Source organism: Stegodyphus dumicola, chromosome 3, assembly GCF_044657685.1.
Source record: "Stegodyphus dumicola isolate Sdum_Otavi_A_Nest chromosome 3, ASM4465768v1".
Classification (NCBI taxonomy): domain Eukaryota; kingdom Metazoa; phylum Arthropoda; class Arachnida; order Araneae; family Eresidae; genus Stegodyphus; species Stegodyphus dumicola.
The window spans coordinates 178938479-178958770 of record NC_140770.1 but is presented as its reverse complement, the minus strand read 5'-3'; the positions used below and the strand labels follow the sequence as shown (position 1 = coordinate 178958770).

General features: G+C 30.7%; 1 protein-coding gene across 4 annotated transcripts in view; it reads left to right on the top strand.

Annotated features, from left to right (window-relative positions):
• The window catches only part of LOC118194475 (adhesion molecule nephrin-like), a 767857-nt gene that overhangs the window by 447439 nt on the left and 300126 nt on the right, over positions 1-20292 (top strand). For 2 of the 4 annotated variants that reach the window (XM_085813672.1, XM_085813671.1), the window contains exon 2: positions 17205-17534. The exons of the other annotated variants lie outside the window; for them this stretch is intronic. In XM_085813672.1, coding sequence (XP_085669798.1) covers positions 17205-17534 — 330 coding nt within the window. The remainder of the gene's footprint in view (positions 1-17204; positions 17535-20292) is intronic. 4 annotated transcript variants of the gene reach the window in all.

Below are 20292 nucleotides of genomic sequence, written 5' to 3'. Positions count from 1 at the left end.
AACAACGTATGAAACGTGTGAAATACCAGTTATAGAAACGCAGATACGAAAATATGTTTGTTACATATTATAATGTTAATATTGCCATGTGATTCTTATTGGCACATAGGTTTATTGATATTGTGATATTTACCTGCAGTTTATCCATGATTACTTTTCACTTGTTACATTCTTATTGTAACCTTACTGTAACCGTATAATTTGGAAAAATACCGTTGATACTTTCAGTGATCTTCCAGGTTTTACCATGTATACATTTGTGTTATAATGACTATTTAGACATTTCCATGTACCTAGATTTTATTAAATTTGAAAGAGTTATTTGCCATGATAAGTGGTGACGTCATACCGTGACGTTTGATGGCTTCATTTTCATTGCATGGGACATAGGCTTACTCTATCTATTCTAACCTACATGGGTTAAACTATACTAAGATATGATTCCAGGTTACAGAGCCTATGTGTATTCATTGGTAGCATGCATCCTGAACACTACGTTGAAGACGAAGTAGCGAGTTCTCGCTCTGCTTTTTAAGAATAAATCCTGTAGAAGAAAGGTTTTAAATAACCTTTTTATTTAAAACTAAATTAAATCAAGTGCACACACTCTGTACTTACAAATCACCACCACTTATGGCTACGTAACAGAAAAATAAGAATGTAGCAAATCATGAGTAAATTTAAGACATCTAATGCCTGTCTTCTTAGCTTAAACTAATGCTAAGTCGGCTGCACACACCAGAGTTGAGCAGAGAAATATCAGTATAAACTGAAAGGTGTCAAACAACGAACTAGAGAGCTAATTTTAAACTCGCAGCATAAACATTGGATCTAAGTCTGCTACTGCTACTTCTCTTTCGAACTTCTGAAACGCAGCTTAAATACTGCTTCTGAAACACATTTAGAATTTGCATCTACGTCATACAAACTTTACATTCCGACGGAAAACTGACATCAAGAGGTAAAGGAAAGAAAACTAAAAATAACTGGTTAGAATAAAATAAATCCTTACAAGGAAACTCAATATAACATTTAAATGCTACATTGGAAATATATTTATCATTAATTAAACTGGCTTGTATATTTAGTTAATTTTCATTCTGAATTAACTGCAATTTTTATGCCTGTTGCAACTTTTCGCTTTAAGAGGGTGTAAACCGAAAGCGAATACTCTCTGTGTTTACGTTTAAGTATTTCTCATGCGTTCTTAGCGTGCCTTCGTAGTGTAGTGGTCAGCACACTCAGCGCGTATTCCAGAGGCCGTATTCGAGTCCCAGCGAAAGCGTTGCTCATTTTTCATCTCTCCTGCTTCGAAATAACCTAATGTCTCTACAGTGGCGCACGAGCTAAAATGGTGATGGATGATGATTCTCCACACCCAGGATTTGGCGAATGGTCCCCTAATCCCCAGTCGCTCTTTAAAAGGGGGAGTATATAAGGTATTTCTCCCCTTTTCTTAGTGTGCCTTCGTAGTATAATGGTCAGCACGCTCGGGGCGTATTCGAGAGGCCTGTGGTTCGAATGACTGGAAAGGCGTTGCTCTTTTTTTCATCTTTCCTGCTATTAATAATACCTAGCGTCTCTAGAACGTTATGTGACAGTTTTGGTTCCGTTGCTTTGTTTTACTGATTTGTAGCTTGTTAATATCTTTAATTAAAACCTAAAAAGAAAATATAGTCACTAAATTTGTTCGTACCAAATCAAAATCAACATTAATCACCAGTGAAGTGAAGTCGTCGAACCCATCGAATTTGAATGCAATACCTAAGCCTTAGAATTCGGTGAATAAATTTAATCCTATTTTATTTATATTTTATGCTCAAAAACAGAAGATAAGGTTTTAGTTGCACGTTTGGAGTAAAGTATTAGCGTTAAATACTGAAGTAAGAAAAAGGGAATTAAAGTTTTCTCACTGCAAAAATGTACGTGAACTTCCCTCTTGAGAAATCAATACTGTTTCAAGAGCGTGGATGAAGGAAAATTTCCATTTTGATCTCAGCTTTTTCGTGACGAAAGATATTCATAGAATTTTTTTTTTTTTTTTTTTTTTCTGCAGGGAGCCTGTTTCACCTTCAAAAAATTATGTGAATAATTCATTGCCTCTCTAGCACAACATGAATCAAAACAAAATGTTCTACTAACTGATGAGATAGAAAGAATATTCTATCGAATCCAAATTTTTCGATACAAATTATGAATAAAAGAAAGAATTTTTGCATTCAAGTTTATATTCTTATTTTCGAATGTGAAACAAAAAGATTTTTTAGATGAAAATAGACGAAAATTTCTAAATACAGAAAAAATATGTATGACTGCAGGAAGCAGCTATTGGAATGTTGATATGTGTATGACAGTTAACAAAAAGCGGGAAACTGTATCTGAAATTGACATTTACACGGCCAAAAAATATTATTTTGGAGAATAACATGTAATTTCCACCAGTTTTATTAATTTTTTGTAACTTATACAACTACAATAGTTAATATATTTTAATTTCACCATGGAAAAAACTTTATTCTCATTCCATTCTTTCCATCTCCTTCCATTTATTACTTTTATCACTCTCATTTATTATTTATTACATTTATTGTTTTACTTATTTACTTATTTTATTATTTTTTAAGATCATTTATTACATTCATTTGTTAAATTTATTTTACACTCTTTTATTTTGCATTTTTGTTTTGTTATTTTCTCATTTATTTTACTTTACTCTCATTTGTTATTTTATAATTATTTTATTTTACTTTACTCTCATTTAATATTTTATAGTTATTTTATTTTACTTTACTCACATTTATTTTTTACAATTATTTAATTTATTTTACTTTTCTCTTATTATTTTAGAATCATTTAATTTATTTTACTTTACTCTCATTTATTACTTTTCTCACTTATTAGTTTATAATACTCTCATTAATTATCTCACTTATTTCACTACTTTTATATTACAGCTAGGGCTTAAATTAAGCTGAGGTGGACAGTAGTATGAAAAAAAGATGAGTTTCACTACTTTTTTGTAAACTGAATCACAATATTAGCGAGAAAATTTTTTGTTACTGCAGCATTTTTAATACGCAGCTAATAAAACTGGTTCTGATACTAGCTAACAGGTGTCTCTCTTTCTTTGGGAAGAACAAAATACACGGGAATACTTGAACAACTGGACGGAAAAGAGAATTATTTGTTTCTTTCCAATGGATCAACAGAGATTGGAGTGGGCAAATATTTTTAACCACCGGCCAAAAGGGGCTTTTGCAGTGCATCATGCGGGCATATTATGCGGTGACTCTATTGTTTGCTAGATGCGTTGGGCAAGGAACAAAAGTAGCTTATTTTGTGTTAATGTGCCTAAAACAATCTTTACAAAGTCAACTGTAAAATGCAACTGTAAAAGTCTTATGTATGAAAATTAAGCAAATCCGGTCTGAGTAAACACTTTTTTCTACTACTGAATGGCAACGCGGAAAGTAGTATAAACGAAAGTGGCAGTAATGTGAAATAGAACAATCATTCAATTTGTTTTGATGCAGTTGGAATGTTGCTGATGAGATACAAGATTTTTTTAGATTAGATTAATTTATTTGTGATATTTGAATAAATTCATATAAAAACTAGATTTGGTGATTTTGAAGATAAAATTACCAGAGACGTGTTGAACTTAGATGTTGTCAGTCTCAACGTAGAATTTAAAGACTTTGGCGCTATTATTTCTCAGCTACTGACTAATCTTAAACAGAATATTTCTCAATGATTAGAATAAGCGTATTTGTGAAACTTACGACCTCAGCTAAAAGAAAATGTTATTTCCTCAAGAAGTAAGTGGTTCAACAGAAGTATGTGGATATCACACATACGAAATTAATTTTTCACTGGTTTTGGAAATGCTTCTATGAACTATTTATGAATGAGATACATTCCTCTTTATTACATGAGAATTATGAACGAGATACATTCAGCATTATTACATGAGAGGAAGAAGGACGATATTTGTTTACATATGATGTACATAAGTCATGTGATCTCTGAGGTCATCCACCTCATTTGTTTACAGCAGCTATACATAAGTCACGAGATCTCTAATGTCTGCCTTGTTTGTTTATATTAGCTGTACGTAAATCTTGTGATCGCTAAGGCCACCTGCCTTGTTTTTTTACATTAGCTGTACGTAAGTATTGGTGATTTTTGATATCATCGGAATATATCTCATTACAGCTATTCCAAACTTTAAATATTTCAGTGTTTATGAAATATTTTATGTTAAGTACTTTGTTAAATTTTGAAAAAGGAAAAAAAATACATTTTCAATAATTTTATGTAAGAAATTATAAAGAAAATATATATTGCAATAAATAAGACACAAAATTGTGTCCAATTATGAAACTGGGCTGTAAATTCAGTGCTTGATAAATTTATAAGTTGGAAGGTTTAAGAATTCTCGTCATTTTGTTTATGGATATAAGCTTTAAGAATGGACATAAGCTTTAAGCTTTTGTATAAGATTTAAGAATTTGGTTTACAAAATCTCCTTAATTTTCCTACATACACATAAACCGTTATAAACTTAGTAATCATTATCATTGTATTTACACGGATTATTAGACGGAATAATATATTTCTTAGTCTAATAATTCTATTATATAATCTTTTTTCCAGAAATAAGTATTCTAATTGGAATTTTTAAGATAATTTAAAAACCGAAAGTCTTGAATTTCAACAAATAGATATTACTTATGATTATAATGCAAGAAACATATTTTTGGAAACAAAATTCCGTTTAAAAGAGGTTTTCATCTGAAACTAAATTTTTCCAGAAACAGGAAAATTTCAGATTTCCTTTTGTTCTAAATATGGTTCTCAAATTCTCAGACGGAATCCAATTTTCCCTTCCCCCCATCCAAAAAAAAAAAAAAAAAAAAAAAAAAAAAAAAAAAAAAAACGGAATTTTAACTCTACATCAGTCATTATTGTAATTTTCTGATAAAGACAAGTTTAAACATGGTTCATTTGGAATTTTAACCGTTTCTGTGACATATGATCTTGTGCCAAAATATGAGACATAGTTGAACATGAGTAAAATCTGAAAGGTTTCAGATTTTGACGATCGCACAATAAGATTTGTTAAGCGTTTTTATGCTCTTCGTGAGTTTGCTGTCAACTAAACTGCTACTGCACTCGCTTTTACTAACGCATTTCTTTTTCACGCTTTAGCTTTATTATTAAGAATCATCATACTTATTCCATGAGCAATTCAACAGACAAAATACAAAAATTTTTAAAAGGCAGCATAGCAGCATATGTTTAGAATATCAGATCCAGTTAGAGATGTTGGCATACTTGTTACTTCTTTTTTCACTCTTTTCTCAGTTCATCACATCTTAACTCAATTTTCTTATTAAGATATATTTCAAAACTTTTTTGTAATATTTTTTATTATTAACGTTTCGCGTGTTAACTGCATTTATTAAATATCATGTTCTTCGTACATACACCCCATAAAATTCAATTCAACAACAAAATCAATAAAACAATTTAAAATAGTATATTTTTAGAATTTTCTGTAAACAGTCTTCCGCACTCGAGATTAAAATGCTTTATCTCGTACAGTATTGCCATTAAAATGCTTTATCTCCTACAGTATTGCCACTGCTCGCTTTAAATCGTTTAGTTTGCTAATCTAAAGTTCATTACAAAGTGACAAAATATGAAATATAAAATTCGAACTTCAAAATTCGGTTTTCCAGGTGCACATTTTCGGGTGGAGGACTACGTTATTCACAATTTGATGGCTCTGGCAACAGTCCCTTTTTCACAATGCAAAGAACATTTATATATACATGATGATTCTTCATTATTTGATTTGTTTAAAGGTAATTCAGTGCTATAATATTTGGTGGAAACAATTTGAAAAGTTTCTTGCCTTTATAGTGGGTGGCGCATAAGCCTGTTTCGAGACAATAGCCTACACGGACTAATGCCTTTTTGGGATAATTATACAGATAAAACTTATATAAGGTATTTTATAACTGTTTTAGTTAAATAATGTTGCATAAATGATGCACGAAATTATTCTGTGGAAAACGAGCATTGGTTAATGAAAAAGTAAAAATGGAAAATCGGCTACATATTCCTTGAGAAAGGAATGTGCAAAATGTTATCTTTTCCTTTCTGCTAGTATTTCCTCAACCTATCACATAGAATTTATTCCATATCACTAGAGTAATAGGAGATAATTTTAAATGTAAAAAGAATAAAAAATCGGCGTTAAAAATCAAACAGCGCAGGTAAGAGGAAATGACAGCTGCAAATGTTGCATTTTTTTATTTAAGTACCTTGCATTTAAAGCTTCGAACGTTTTCTTTAATTTCATTTTTTAAAATCTTTTTTCTCTAAAACAAGCAAGAAAATGTAAGTAATTTAAAACGGAATTACTCTAATATGGCTTTAATGTACTTGAACATTAAATTTGACACGCCAGACTCAAACCTAGAGGGAAAAAAAAACGTGTCAAAGCTAATAACAATTATTTGTCAATCTGTTTTCCATTAGCAGATTTTTATATTTTATCGTTTATGCATGTATGTGTGCATATTTTTTTATCTGTGTGCTGTACTTAGTAAGCTAAAATAGTAACGTCCCCTTATTTTAAGTCTCAGAGAGCATTAAATGTATCTCTTTTAACATTTTTCCTCATATTCTTGCCGTCCGCAAGTTAAGAACGTCTTATTTCATTTTGCTCCTGCATATAATATTTTTTTTTCTATATTTTTGCTTTCATGTGGTATTAAGTAGCATCAACATTCTACATGCGCCATTTGGGAAAAAACGCAATTTTTCAGCCATGTTAATCTCTAGAGTCATGTTTAGCAAATAAAATTAGAAATGTAGAAGAATTTGTTTTTCTTTCCAGAGTGGAGAAAAATTTAGGCTTAACTTTTATTTCTAGAAAAATCTAATTTGGAAAAAAGACGCAATATTAATTCCCTTTCACGGAATTTATGAAATAAATATACTTATAATTTACGGTATAAATAACTTAAAAAGTAAAGCCACAATTACACCTTAAGCAAAGGTAAACATCATAAGAAACAAAATTTAAACAAATCTGACTTCGCATAAATTGTTACGTTATCATCGACTTTTAATTTTTTTACTCATACTGTGGACCTTTTTTTCCCTTGTGGTTTTAATTACCATTTTTTCGTTATATTCTAAAGTGTTATTGCTTCACTGCACCCTTTCTATAAAACAGAATTGCTGTTAAGATGTATTTTAATCGTAACATTTATGATAAAAAGAGGTGACTGAATTTAAATTTTAAATATATATATATATATTTGCTTTATATATATATATATATATATATATATATATATTTAATTTTACAAATTTGCTTTATATATATATATATATATATAAAGCAAATTTGCTAGTATGCAAATCTGTGCCATAACGAGTTTTATTTTTATATACACACACATATAAATATATACTATACATCTTACATAAAGGAAAAGCTCTCTGCCAGACAAAAACTGATTTATTAATTTCTTAATTAATTGTTACTTATCTGTTTAAGCTAATTACTTCCGTTTCTGTCTTATAGAAAGTCAAAAAATGGCTTCAAGATTTATTCAGCTAAGTCTATGCCTTGAGGAAATACACTGCTGAATCATTATTTTTAATTTTTATTCTTTAAAAAAATTATTTTATTTTGATATATCTGGCTTTTTAAAATTTGATTTATTAATGTGCAATTAATTTTATTGTTCAAATATAAAAAGTTTTTTTACAAATTACTTCCTTTCCGTAGTTCTTAATTTAACTCGTTTTATGATTTTATTCTAATTTTTGTTTCAGGCGATGAATTTAGAGTAATTAGTAATTTGCAAACATTTCATGTATAATTTTATATATGTATATAATGTATTCACTTTTTTTACATATGTATTGTTCTACCTTATTTTTTATGTATGCACTATTCTTTTCCTCTTTATTTTATATTAAAATGTACGTTTTTGAGACATACCAATGCAAATATTAAACTTCTTTTAAATTAAAAAATAAAAATAATAGTTTAGTATTTTAATTTAGCAATGGCCTCTTAATTCCTTATATTTAATTTTAGTATTTCTTCTCTGTATTCTAAAAATTTTAATAACTGTCCTGGAATGCTCCTTTTCTAGATCAATCTATGACAGATGGCTTGCGTTACGCCGATGACGTAGCTACGTAGGAACTTGAACTCTAAATTTCAAGAACTGAAAGCTTTTTAACATAAACCAAAACCTTTCTCTTAGCGGACCGCCATACTGGTAAATGCGTATTTCGCTTGTATTTCTCTTGCTGTTTGAAAGCAATTTCGCTGTTCTCACTTCCTATCGCAATAGTATTAAAATATGTAAATGTGCTGGAAATTAGGCACGATTGAGTGCCAAGTGAATTGAGACCACAAATATTAATTGAAATAAAAATGAAGATATAATCTGACTCGATGCCAAATTTCTTATTCATTGTGGATCAGAATTTCAGTATTCTACGCAATCAGTATTCTGCTTCTTTAGTAAGCTATCTACGTGCTTCGCAATCAGTAGTTCTGGGCTTCTACGTCTCAGTGTTCCTACATCTGCACTTCTCAGTTTGTTTTTATTACATATATATATGAACGTATCCTTCAAATAACAATACCTGAAATTTCATTTAATTGGTTGAGCGGATAGGCCGCTAGGGGTTCATACACCGGGAAAGAGTTTTGTATGCTTTCGTGTATAAAATGTGGGCTACAGTGTAATATACGCCTTTAATCTTCATTGACGCTACTGTAGTTACTCGGAAAGAATTGGTAAAATATTTTAAAATATAAAAGTAACCCAAATTCAAAAGTTTAAGATAAATTTATATAAAGAAAGCTAATATAAGATTAAAAAATTGTTATATTTTTGTAACAAATTAAAAAATTGTTATATTTTTGTAACAAATATCTTTGTTAATTTCAGATGCAATTTTAATTTTAAGCTGTTTTGTCCTAATTAACTTCGCTCAAGAAGCCCTCAAAATTTTTGACCTATTGCAAAACCATACATACATCTTAAAATGTTGTTTAGAAAGAAAATTTAGCATAAATATTGGAAGCAACAAAATCCTGTTGAAGAGCTGAAGATATAGTTTTGTTTCTTTTTCAATAATTTATTAATTCTCATTATTATGTATATATTTTATTTTATTTTAGCTTTTCATTTTCATTACTTATTTATTATAATGACTTATTTATTTTTCCCTTAAACTTGTGATAATTTTTCCATCAAACATCTTGCTCTATTTACTAGAATTTATATTTTCCTGCAGAATATAAAATGTATAAAAATACTAATTTCGTGGTTTAAAAAAATGCACTTAGAAATAAAAAAAAAAAAAACTAGCTATCATAATATTCTTCATCATATAACAGTGCCTTATCGTTGGAAAGTTGCTATCAAAAACTATCAAAAGAAAACTTTTTAAAGAGGTTTAACCTCTACGTCTGAATCAAAGTAAAATTAACCGTCATTTAATTCACCTGACGAAAGACGATTAAGTTAACGCAGCCTTAAATATCACATATTTCCAGCAGATAAAAATAATCAAACATTCTTTAAACGTTTCAACATAAACTGCTTCAATGTACAATTAAAATCCCCTGTGTGCATTAAAATCAATATATGACTGATCCAACATAAACTTCCAAATTAAATGCCATATTTTATTTAGGTAGCCTTTCACTGCATTTCAAGGAACATCAAAATGATTTTAATTTAGCCCTAAAAGTTCGTCTTGTCACTTGGCAAATAGCACCAAGTTAAGTTAATCGAGCGAAGCCCTGACTGGTAAACGGGAAATTTTGCTCAAAATGATCGGAAAACTAACGCAGAAGTTGAACCAGCGCTCGTTTAATGAATTAAAGTAGATGGAACTGCTCGCAGATGCCTGTTTAATTAGCAACTGATGCCTAATTCATCGATTTTGAGGCCGTCACGGGGGAATATATCCGATATTGGAGTATAAGGAAACAGCTGTTACTTTGTTTCAGGTAAGGAATGCGGAAATTTAATGCGCTGGTAGATATATTTTAAGAGCCGCTGCATTAGATGAAACGCTTTGCCACTGTTAACGTTTCTGATGTTTATTATACTTTATGAAACTTTGGATTTATAGCCGTTGCTCATATTTCGCTGCTAAAATTAGAAACATAAGAAATTATGATGCGAGACATTTCGTTTAAACGTGTTACTTTAAAAGGAAGAGAAGTGGGCTAAGTAAGCGAAAAAATTAAATAACTTTTCATGGTTGTTTAAAATAATAAATTAATGGATTGGTTGAGAATGCAAAAAGAGTAACAAATTATGTTATATCATTATTATTTACGTGCTCTGCTCTAAGGCATTACGCGAAAGGGAGGGATACTTTCGTGGAGAAATTTCTAAAGGAAATTCGCTTATATTAAAATTATTATATATAGTCTTATTTGTTATGAGGTAAAATGTAACTTGTATATGTGTGCAGTGATCGCTGTAGCATATGGGAATGGGTACGTATATCATGTAAAGCTGCTTGGTTTCTGGAGCAGAAAACATGAAAAATCAGCTACGCCGTGACCGGGGTTCAAGCCACGGATGCTCTTGCTACTGCAGTCTTTATTACTTTACAGGAAGTTATTTACTGCCTTCTGATTTGACTCGTAACCATAGAAACAACAGCTGCGGAAAGAAAAGCGACTTATTTTATTCCCCTCTCCCCACACTTTTTCTCCACTTAGAGCGTTTCTCTTCATACAAAGCAGACGAATGAAGACAGATTTGAACTGCAGTCTCAGATGACATGGAGAAAATAGATGTTCTGTATAGTGATAACAATATAAGCTACGATCGCAAATATGGTCGGGTGGCAGTGGCACTCATGTTCAGTTTGTTAAAATATAAATGGAAAATTTCTGTATCTGCCGTTCTGTTAAACCGATTGGCAAAATTAAACTTGAGTTTTTGATAAATGATATACCAACTTGTTTTCCATATTTCGGTTCTGAAACTGAAGTTATGCCAAAGGAGAAAGTTTTGTAAAAATCGCACAGGTAGTTTTTAACAAAACAGCTCTCATAGTGTGGCTCCTTGATGTTAATTGAATTTGGTACATAATTAATAATTTTTTTTTTTTTTTTTTTTTTTTAAACTTAACTTGATTCTTTATTTCACTGCTCTAAGCTTTTATAATCTAAAAATATCTTAGAAGGGACACCTGTGCATGGAAAATATAGTTTTCTCATCGGAAAAGTTTGTAATAAAAAGCGCCATAGAAATCAGAAGTAACAATAAAAGCGGTCAGCTCACAATCCTTTAAGATTCTCTTCCTTCTCTACATGTCATAGCGAACTTCAAATACCCTTCTCCAATAGCACAATAAATCTTTCATCTCCTTCAAGAAAACCGCCAAATTAAAAACTTCCTATCATTGGGAAAAGTACGTGTATGATATTTCGAAACTAATACCTGATTCTCTTGCTAAAGACGCAGTTACATCTTCTTGTTTCCAAATTCATGCTCTTAAAATGGCTAATTCATATCTAAAAATAGAAGCACTTAAGAAGATAAATCAAATTTTGCCCGAGCTAATGGAACTCTGTCTCCAAAGCAGGAGAGTACATGAATTAATTAATGCAATCAACGGGAAGTCGTATCTCATTAACTCACATTTATATCAATTAATATCTGGACACAGCCCCTATCCCACCGATTACGAGAGAAATATCTCTTTCCCGTACAATTGTGTTTGTATCAAATGAGGCACACCGGAGCACTACCTCTTCTCATACTCATTAAAATTAAAGCGTTAGACCAACTATGAACGAACTTGCGTTACGAAGATGCTTTACGAACACTGAAATTTCATCATAAAGACAACAGTATTGCCAAATACGCTTCGGAATTAGGTTAAGATATTCGTGGACAATAATTGTCAAGAAACAGTCTATTTTAGTGTACTTAACTTTCTAAATAAGAATTACATGAAAATATTTCGGAAATATAGCACGAAGCCTCGCAGAATGCTTCACTGTATTAGCAGCATCGTGGAACAGCATTTGGATCCCTATAATGCTAAACAAGAGGTACCCATGTGATGCCCCGTATGCTTATTCCTGTACTGTTCTATAATTGAAAATGTCTTAAGTATTCGATGTAGATCTTGCAATTATTTTCTTTAAAAGGTTTGTTAATCTGCCTGTTTACTTTATTACTGTTACCCGGCTTGTGTTGCAATGCTACTTAAATAAACACTGTAACCATAATTAGTAATCATAAATGGAATGCACCGAGATTTAAATCAGCGTGCAGTGTTCATCTGGAACGAGTAGTGCGTACTCGAACGTTTTCCAGTCATGCTCCCCGTTGCTCGTTTGTTTCAGACGAAAGAGCTTCAGCAGTACCTGATCGAAGGTTTCCCAGCATTGATTGCCGTTGTTCTTTTTTTCACAGGAACGGGCTTAAGCACTGCGTGCTGGAACGTTTTCCAGTCTTTCTTCCCGTTGCTCGTTTGTTTCTGAAGCTCGTGTTGCCTGTTTCTTTCAAGCTCGAGCACTCGATTTTCGTTTTAGTAGAATAATTGATTTCACAGTAAAGGTAATGCTTTGTGATGACTATTACAAAATTCATTTTCAAAAAACAAAGAAAATGCGAGTGATGCAATAACAGACATGCTGAAGCGTCGTGTTAATGAGAGAAGAATTTTAAAAAATACGCTTTTCTGAACGATAACATAGTTTAAGATATTTTACTTTGGGCATTGACAAAACATTTCCTTAAATAGCCGTGTTTGTTTATTAAATTCGAGTCAAATTAATATAATTTGACCCGAATGGTAATCCCGAATTTCTCCAAGTTTTCTTATTAACCCTTTGTTGCATCATGTCCACTCTAGTAGACAAAAGTTTAAATTTGTTTATTCTTCTCTAAACGCCTTAACAAATCCCATTCCTGTGTTTATTCATTGTATATTATTAGAACTTTCAACTGTCGATCATGGCTGTATAGCATCACTAAGTAAAGCATCGCTATTTGGGAAATAGCTGCTACTTCTGTTTCCAAGTTAGTACAGTTTCTCATAGTAAACATTATATAATATTGCTTACATTTTCTTATACTTCCATTTTTTATTCATAATTAGTAATTTTAGACATGTTATTTTAAATGTCAAGTTGAGAAAATTGTGGAGTGGGTAGATAAAGATCTTCGAAAAGAGTGAATTGAAACCCAAATGTGCTGTTTATCAAGCCAAAACACCACTGGAAATGTTCATATTTCGCAAGGAATTTCTAGAACATTTGAATCCAATAGGTACAGGTTACAAAATCGTAGCAAAATAATTTCAATCACAATCGACGAAATGAAGGTATTTTGGGGGATCTGTACGTACATGTCAGTTGCAGAGTTACCATTTAGAAGATGGTAATGATCACTGCAAACAAGGCAGGAAATGATTTCAAATGCAATAACTGTAAATCGTTGGGAAGAGATTTGTATGCATGTACGTATATGAATGCTGTCCACTGTAGTGAACAAACTGTAGCAATTATTTAAAACGAAATTTGAATAAATTCCTTTTTATTATTATTACTAAGGTTATTTTAAGTGGAAAAAATACAAACATTTTCCTTTAACTTCTCTAGATTATTTGTATGCAACAAAGGGTTAAATTTGGAACATATATATATATGTGAAAAATAAAGACTACGTAAAAGATTAAATTAGCAGAGAAAATTAATTCCCTTCTGGATTCTAAAAATAGTACACTCTATTTGGCCTGCGTCATTTCGAGAAAAATAATTTGTCATATGAATCTTACACAAGTCTGATGATGTAAATGAAACTAAAACTGAAACAGCCAATAGTAATTTTACAGCAATATTAACCATCCAATCAAAATGCATTGAGAACCAAAACTAACTCAGTCTGAATTAAGATTTCACTTTGAACATAACGCATTTGCTTTCACCGCTTTGGCTTAATTGGACTGGTGTCTGCCTGCTCCTTCTATTTTACTGCACATCTATCAAAAATGCAAGCTTTTTGGAATACGCACAATAAATGTGCCAACTTCATTTTGGCCACAACATATTTACTGAAACAAAAGTTAAATTAAATATACCTTGACTTACAAATTTCTTATCCCTTGTGGATCGGCGTTTCAGCGTTCTACGGTGTCAAAAGTTTCGCTGTTAATTGTGGATATAACCACCTGCGTTCTACTACAGAATCTATTACATATATATATATATATTATGCTTTGCAGAGTGGTAACGCAAAACTTTTAAATTGCTGAGATTTTAATAAAAGGTTCGTTAAATTAGCGTAATATATATACGCCATGGAGTGGTTTTTGAGAAATTTTATATAGGAAACGACCTTTCTTTGGATTGCATGGTCGAGTAGAAATTTTCATACAGGTCGGAATTAAAGTGTAAATTTCTATTAAAAGAAGAGCAAACAAACATTCATTTATAATTATATATATATATATTGATTTACCTTCAAAGCGCTCTATAAAATCACGCAGACAAAATTTCAGAATTAAATCAACATGTAAGAAGAAGCCAGTGATTAATCACATCAACAATGATTTTTTTTCGGCTGCATGTATTTAACATTTCCCTGCAAATCGAACGGTCTGCGATAAAGAGAAAATTCTTCCTATTAATCGATGTTAACTCTTAAGCAGAATGTTACATTCATTTGCTAAAAAAATGAAACAAACCAGAACTGAATTCCTATCTAATTAGCCATTCTAATGACAAAGAATGTTACCGTAATGGAAAACTTGTTTGGAATGCAAACATAACAATAAGTTTAGAAACGATACATTAAAATTAATGATCTAAAATATTTTTAGAATTTAAAGATAGATGGTTTTATTTTCAGTCGGTTGGGTAATAAATTATTAATTTTCTTCTGAATGATATACTTAGTTTAATTCTGAATTATTCTCTACGGAAATATTTCTGCTCTTTTCTGAAAATTAAAATGCGTATCTTATGAAAAAATACCGTGCGATTTTGTGCCAGGTATTTAATGTGTGTTATTCTGAACATCATTTATTAATTATAAGACTGTTTAAAGTTCTCAAAATGCTTACTTTTCCTGTATATAAATGAAAGGTATTTAAGGCAACAGAAAAATACATTCAGGTTAACTGCATCATTTAAGCATGAACTCTAAAATGCATATTCCAGAAAGTTTCCAAAAATTGGCACCTCAGGTATAGTATAAATTTAATGTACCTAAAATACATCACTTCGATACTGTATCAAAAGTAAAACGAATATTAAAATAATTTTTATAACTTACGTTTGTTGCTTTTAAATCGCTCATTAAGGAACTACAAACTGATTCAATCCGTAATATAAATTTAAAATATTTTGCTTTGTTGAATGGCATCCTTCTGGGAGCTGACTATGCACAAGACAGCATGAAGATAAATTAGCATTTGTCCCACTGACAACACTTACCAAGGTAAGTGTTTTTGAATGAATGGTAACGTAACATATAAAAAGCAACGCTTTAGAAGTTTTAAAAGATCCGTCTAAGTATGTTTCCCTCTAAGTCCAAATGAATCAGATCTGGTGATATTTTAAAGCATAGTGTGAACGTAAATTTCTCATTCCATTATAAGTAGTTACTATCGTTTATTATAAATACTCAAATACCTGTGTAATAATAATTCATTGCGGAATGACTGAACGGTTTGATTCCGTATCCGGCAAACATACGAAGATCATTTGATTGTCGATTCAAACAGATTTAAATGAAATATAATAAATACTGTTAACTGTTAACCTGAAGTAGACTTGTGTCAGGTATATAATAATTTTCTTTCGAATGTTTCTTAAGGATGTGCATCACTATCTTTATGCTTCAAGAAACTTCATTATTTTCTCCCTTTTTGTTTACTCTGTATGAAATTTGATTTTCTTTAAAAACGTTATACCAAACCTATAAATCAAGTAATAGTCTTTCCTATGTAGAGAAACAAAGTTTTTATTAGACGTAAGACGAATTTAAAATTTTCTTGCTTGCAAATTCTAGAATGTCCTGAAATTATTAATATCTTGAATCGCTCAAATTTTTCATACGACAAAAGTAATTTAAAAAAACGAAAGAAAGAAAAATCTTAATGGTTTTTGATTCATGCAAAACTGGTTTTTGCATTTAAAGAAAAACACATCTAAGAGTGTTAAAAATAACATCTATATTTATGAAGGATATACAAATTAAATTGAATAAATTAAGCACATAATTGAAATTCTTGGATCTTGAGGTTTCTTATCTAAGAATAACGCGACAAAAATAATCACTTAGAATTAAAATTTTTACGTATTTTCAATATATCTTTAAATCAAAACATTTGGAGAGAGGATAAGATTATACTCAAAAGTATTAACACAAATAAGCACTAAACAAAAATTTTTAAATTTTATCCAGAAATTACGATTGTCGTACTCGAGGCCGCTACGAATACAAGGGACTTCGGTCTGTTAAAACTGCATTAATTTTATTGCATTTTGTTTTTTTCATTAAAGCTTTCTAATGGACATCAACAAAAGTAATCTTTCTAAAATTATGAATTTGAACGTTTGGCAGTATTTTTTGGTTACGATTCAAAATATTCGGAAGAAAATGCAAGTGCGAAAATTCAAATGTCCCCTCCCTACTTTTTAAGATTATATTTAGCCTTAAAGAATAGTGATAGTTTGCGTATATAAAATGGAACTCAAATACAATAATTAGTTTATTATTTTGAAATTTAACGAAAAGAAAGAGAGAAACACATTTAATTGAAATTTAAATTTCAATAAAAAAGCAACCTTAGATTGGCTTAGATTCAGAATAAAACGTTTTGATTTGGAGAGCAATATTTTATAGGTCCCTCTTCTTCAGGAGCCAAAAAAAGAAATGTTTACAAATTTTGAAAACCTGACATCAATTTTGAATGGAAACTAGTGAATGGAGCAACGAGAAAAGGAGCTTAGCGCCGTCTAGCGAACCTAAGGTTGCTTTCGTGTCGAATTTTAAAAATCTTTTGAGATGTTTATACATATTTTATATTTGATTCTTATTAAAAACATGTTGCACGGCAAGGAGGCCATGCTGCGTAATAACAATCCTCTCCATCTCTCGTTGCAGCGATGCCGGAGCTATGGGCCGTCGTCGGCACCCGAGCCTCCTTGCCTTGCAACCTGTCGGAACCTGAAGACTCAGTGACTCTCATTATGTGGTACAAGGGTGAAGTCAAGTCCCCCATCTACACCCTGGATGCTAGGAAAGGGACGTTAGAAAACGCCCGTCATTTTCCATCGACGGAACTCGGAGTGAGGGCAAATTTTGATTTGAAGGCTCAACCCCCAACCCTTGATCTCAACCCTGTTCACGCGGAGGATGATGGTGTCTATAAATGTCGTACAGAGTTTAAGCGATCGAGAACCTTGACGCAGTTGGTCAGACTGAATGTTATTGGTAAGTTCTTCTCTTAACAAGTTAATGTTGAAATTATTATTGTATTATTACTCGAAGATTACTATATTAAAGTAACTCATAACATGTGTTTTGATTAAAGTTTGAAAATATAAGCATTTAAATTTTTGAAGCCAAAAGATTTAAATCTGAAACTTGGACAGCTTTTTATAATTCTGTACTTTACTTCTTAAAAATAATTGTTTCCTTTTTAATTTGATGGTAAGGTGATTAATCTGAGGAAGCTTTCATTACATGTATAGATTTCTATAAATGTTCGAAATGCTCTTTCTTTTTTTCCAGTATGATTTCATAACTAACACCATTTATGCAAATAAAGGTAGTTTATTTGCAAACAAAATTTGGCAGAAAAATCTAGCAGTAGTTTGAATATGTATCCTAATGCGTATAAACCGTTCTATTTCAAATAGTGTCCACCGAAAACATCGCCGATGAAAACGTCGCAGAGAAACAATGCAAGGCAAAAAAGTCATATTGCAAAACATCGTGGGAGAAAAGAAAGCAAAGACAAAACATCTCAGTTCTAAAACATCGTAGTACAAAATATCGTGGTAAAAAATAAAGTACCTACAAATCATGGCATGACGATAACATCGCATATATGCGTTTTTCAGGTTTTAAAAGTTAAGCGCATTTTCGCAAAATGATTTGGGAAAGGAAACAGCGATATTTTTATTTCAATATTTCATATTTTTGAATGAACTAATAACATTTTCTGAAAAAGTAAGAAGGAAACTTAAGCATTTAAAAAACGGAAATTGAAAACAAAATTAATTTACAGTGCTTAAATTTATATTTACATGGTTAATTGCGAAGTTTATTAATTTTTGTAACATTTTAGTTATATAATTTTTCTTGAAAAATACAGTCGGAAAAGGTTTAGAAAAAGCAAGATAAATAACTGCTTCAGGTTACCTCTATATGTTTAATTATCAAAATTATTTTCCTTCACGTTTGTTAATCTGTTATTATTTTACTAAAATTATATCTTGCTTTGTTTCCGTTTATTCTTAAAGCGTTGTTAACATTTTCACCCTCTTTCCTTCTTGCGCTACCAAATCATTATGCGAAAATGCATTTACAACTTTAAAAACCTGAAAAACGCATGTGTGCGATGTTATTGTCATGCAATGATGTGTAGGTGCTTTATTTTTTAACACGATATTATCGACGACGATGTTTTTAAACTGCGAAGTTTTTGAGTCGCTTTATTTTCGACCAACGGTATATTTTGTACCACGACGTTTTAGAACTGTGAGATTTTTTTCTTTGCTTTGTTTTCTCTCACGATGTTTCATACCACGCCGTTTTCACCTTGCGTTGCTTTCTCCTCGACATTTTCGTCTGCGATGTTTTCGTCTGCAACCATTTCAAATCAATGAGACTTTATGATATCCATACTTTCGGATAGTTGTGATCTCGATTTAGAATGATTTTCTTCGTTCTGCTTTAGGATATTTAAATTGTTATTGTTCCGATATCTTCAATGCTGACTTTGAATATTATTTTGAATAGTGATTGCTCGAGCCTTCTGTTAAAAAGGAGAATAGTTTACGAATGCGAACTTGTTGAGGAAGAATGTCGATTTAATACTTGACAGAAAATACTTGGATATTAGTGATAGAACAGACTTGAGGTTCAGAGCTACTATGAGCATAACTATTAAACTTAAATATCTAAAAGTATATATTTTAACTTGGCATTCTCTAATTAGTGGATATCCACACTGCTGCAATATATTGCATACCAAGAAAGCATCCATAAGGATGTTCTTGTTTAAAATTTTTGTAGTTACAAATATTAGAAAAATAGAATAATTAAGTAGCAAAATAGAACAATTAATATTTGATAAAAAAGTTATCTACACATTTTTACATAAACAACAGAAATCACAAGTTAGTCGTTTAAGGGGACATGGTAATTTTCGAATAATTTTTTAATTCAAGAATTTTCATCTATATTTTAGGAATCGTATTAAACGTTTTTGTTAGACAAAATGATTTTAAGTTGAAAAACATTTTGCCGGTTTTACTTTTAATTTATATTTTTGAAGAAACTTATAACAATTAAAATATCTTTCTTCTTCCGCAGTTTTCACGTGTTTATTAGAATGTTCCCCATATCTTTAAGAGTTTTGCAGTTAACGAATTTGTTTTGCAATTAACAAATTAAACATAATAAAAATCATATTTATATGTAAAAACTTCGAAAGAAATATGATTTCAGTTACATTTACTTTTCCAATAGTTTCCTTTCCAATATTTTGAATAAGCTATCCTTGTTCCTATTAAGTATATATAATAATAAAAATGGGCAATAAACATATTAAATAATTTATTTCATATCTGTGAAAATTTAGGATTAAAAAAAAGGATATTTTGAAAGAAATGCAAACTTAGAAAAAGCAATTTAAAGAATGTAAGCTTTAAAATGTTCATTAAAACACTTCAATATTTTTAACATGTTTTACTGAATTTCAACGCATGTATGGAAAATATAAAAATATGACGAAAATTTATTAACAAATTAATACTATTTGGAGCAAACTGGCAGTATTTCCAATAAGTCCTAATTTTAATCGTAAAACATCCTCCTTATTCAGAGCATCTAAATTGCGTCATTGACGTCCCTCTTTCCATGCAATTTCTCTGCGTTGTTGCAAACTTTTGCGCAGTCGTTGTCCAGAACTCAAACAAAGGAACCGATATTATAAAAACTATTCCAGATGCTTAATATGACA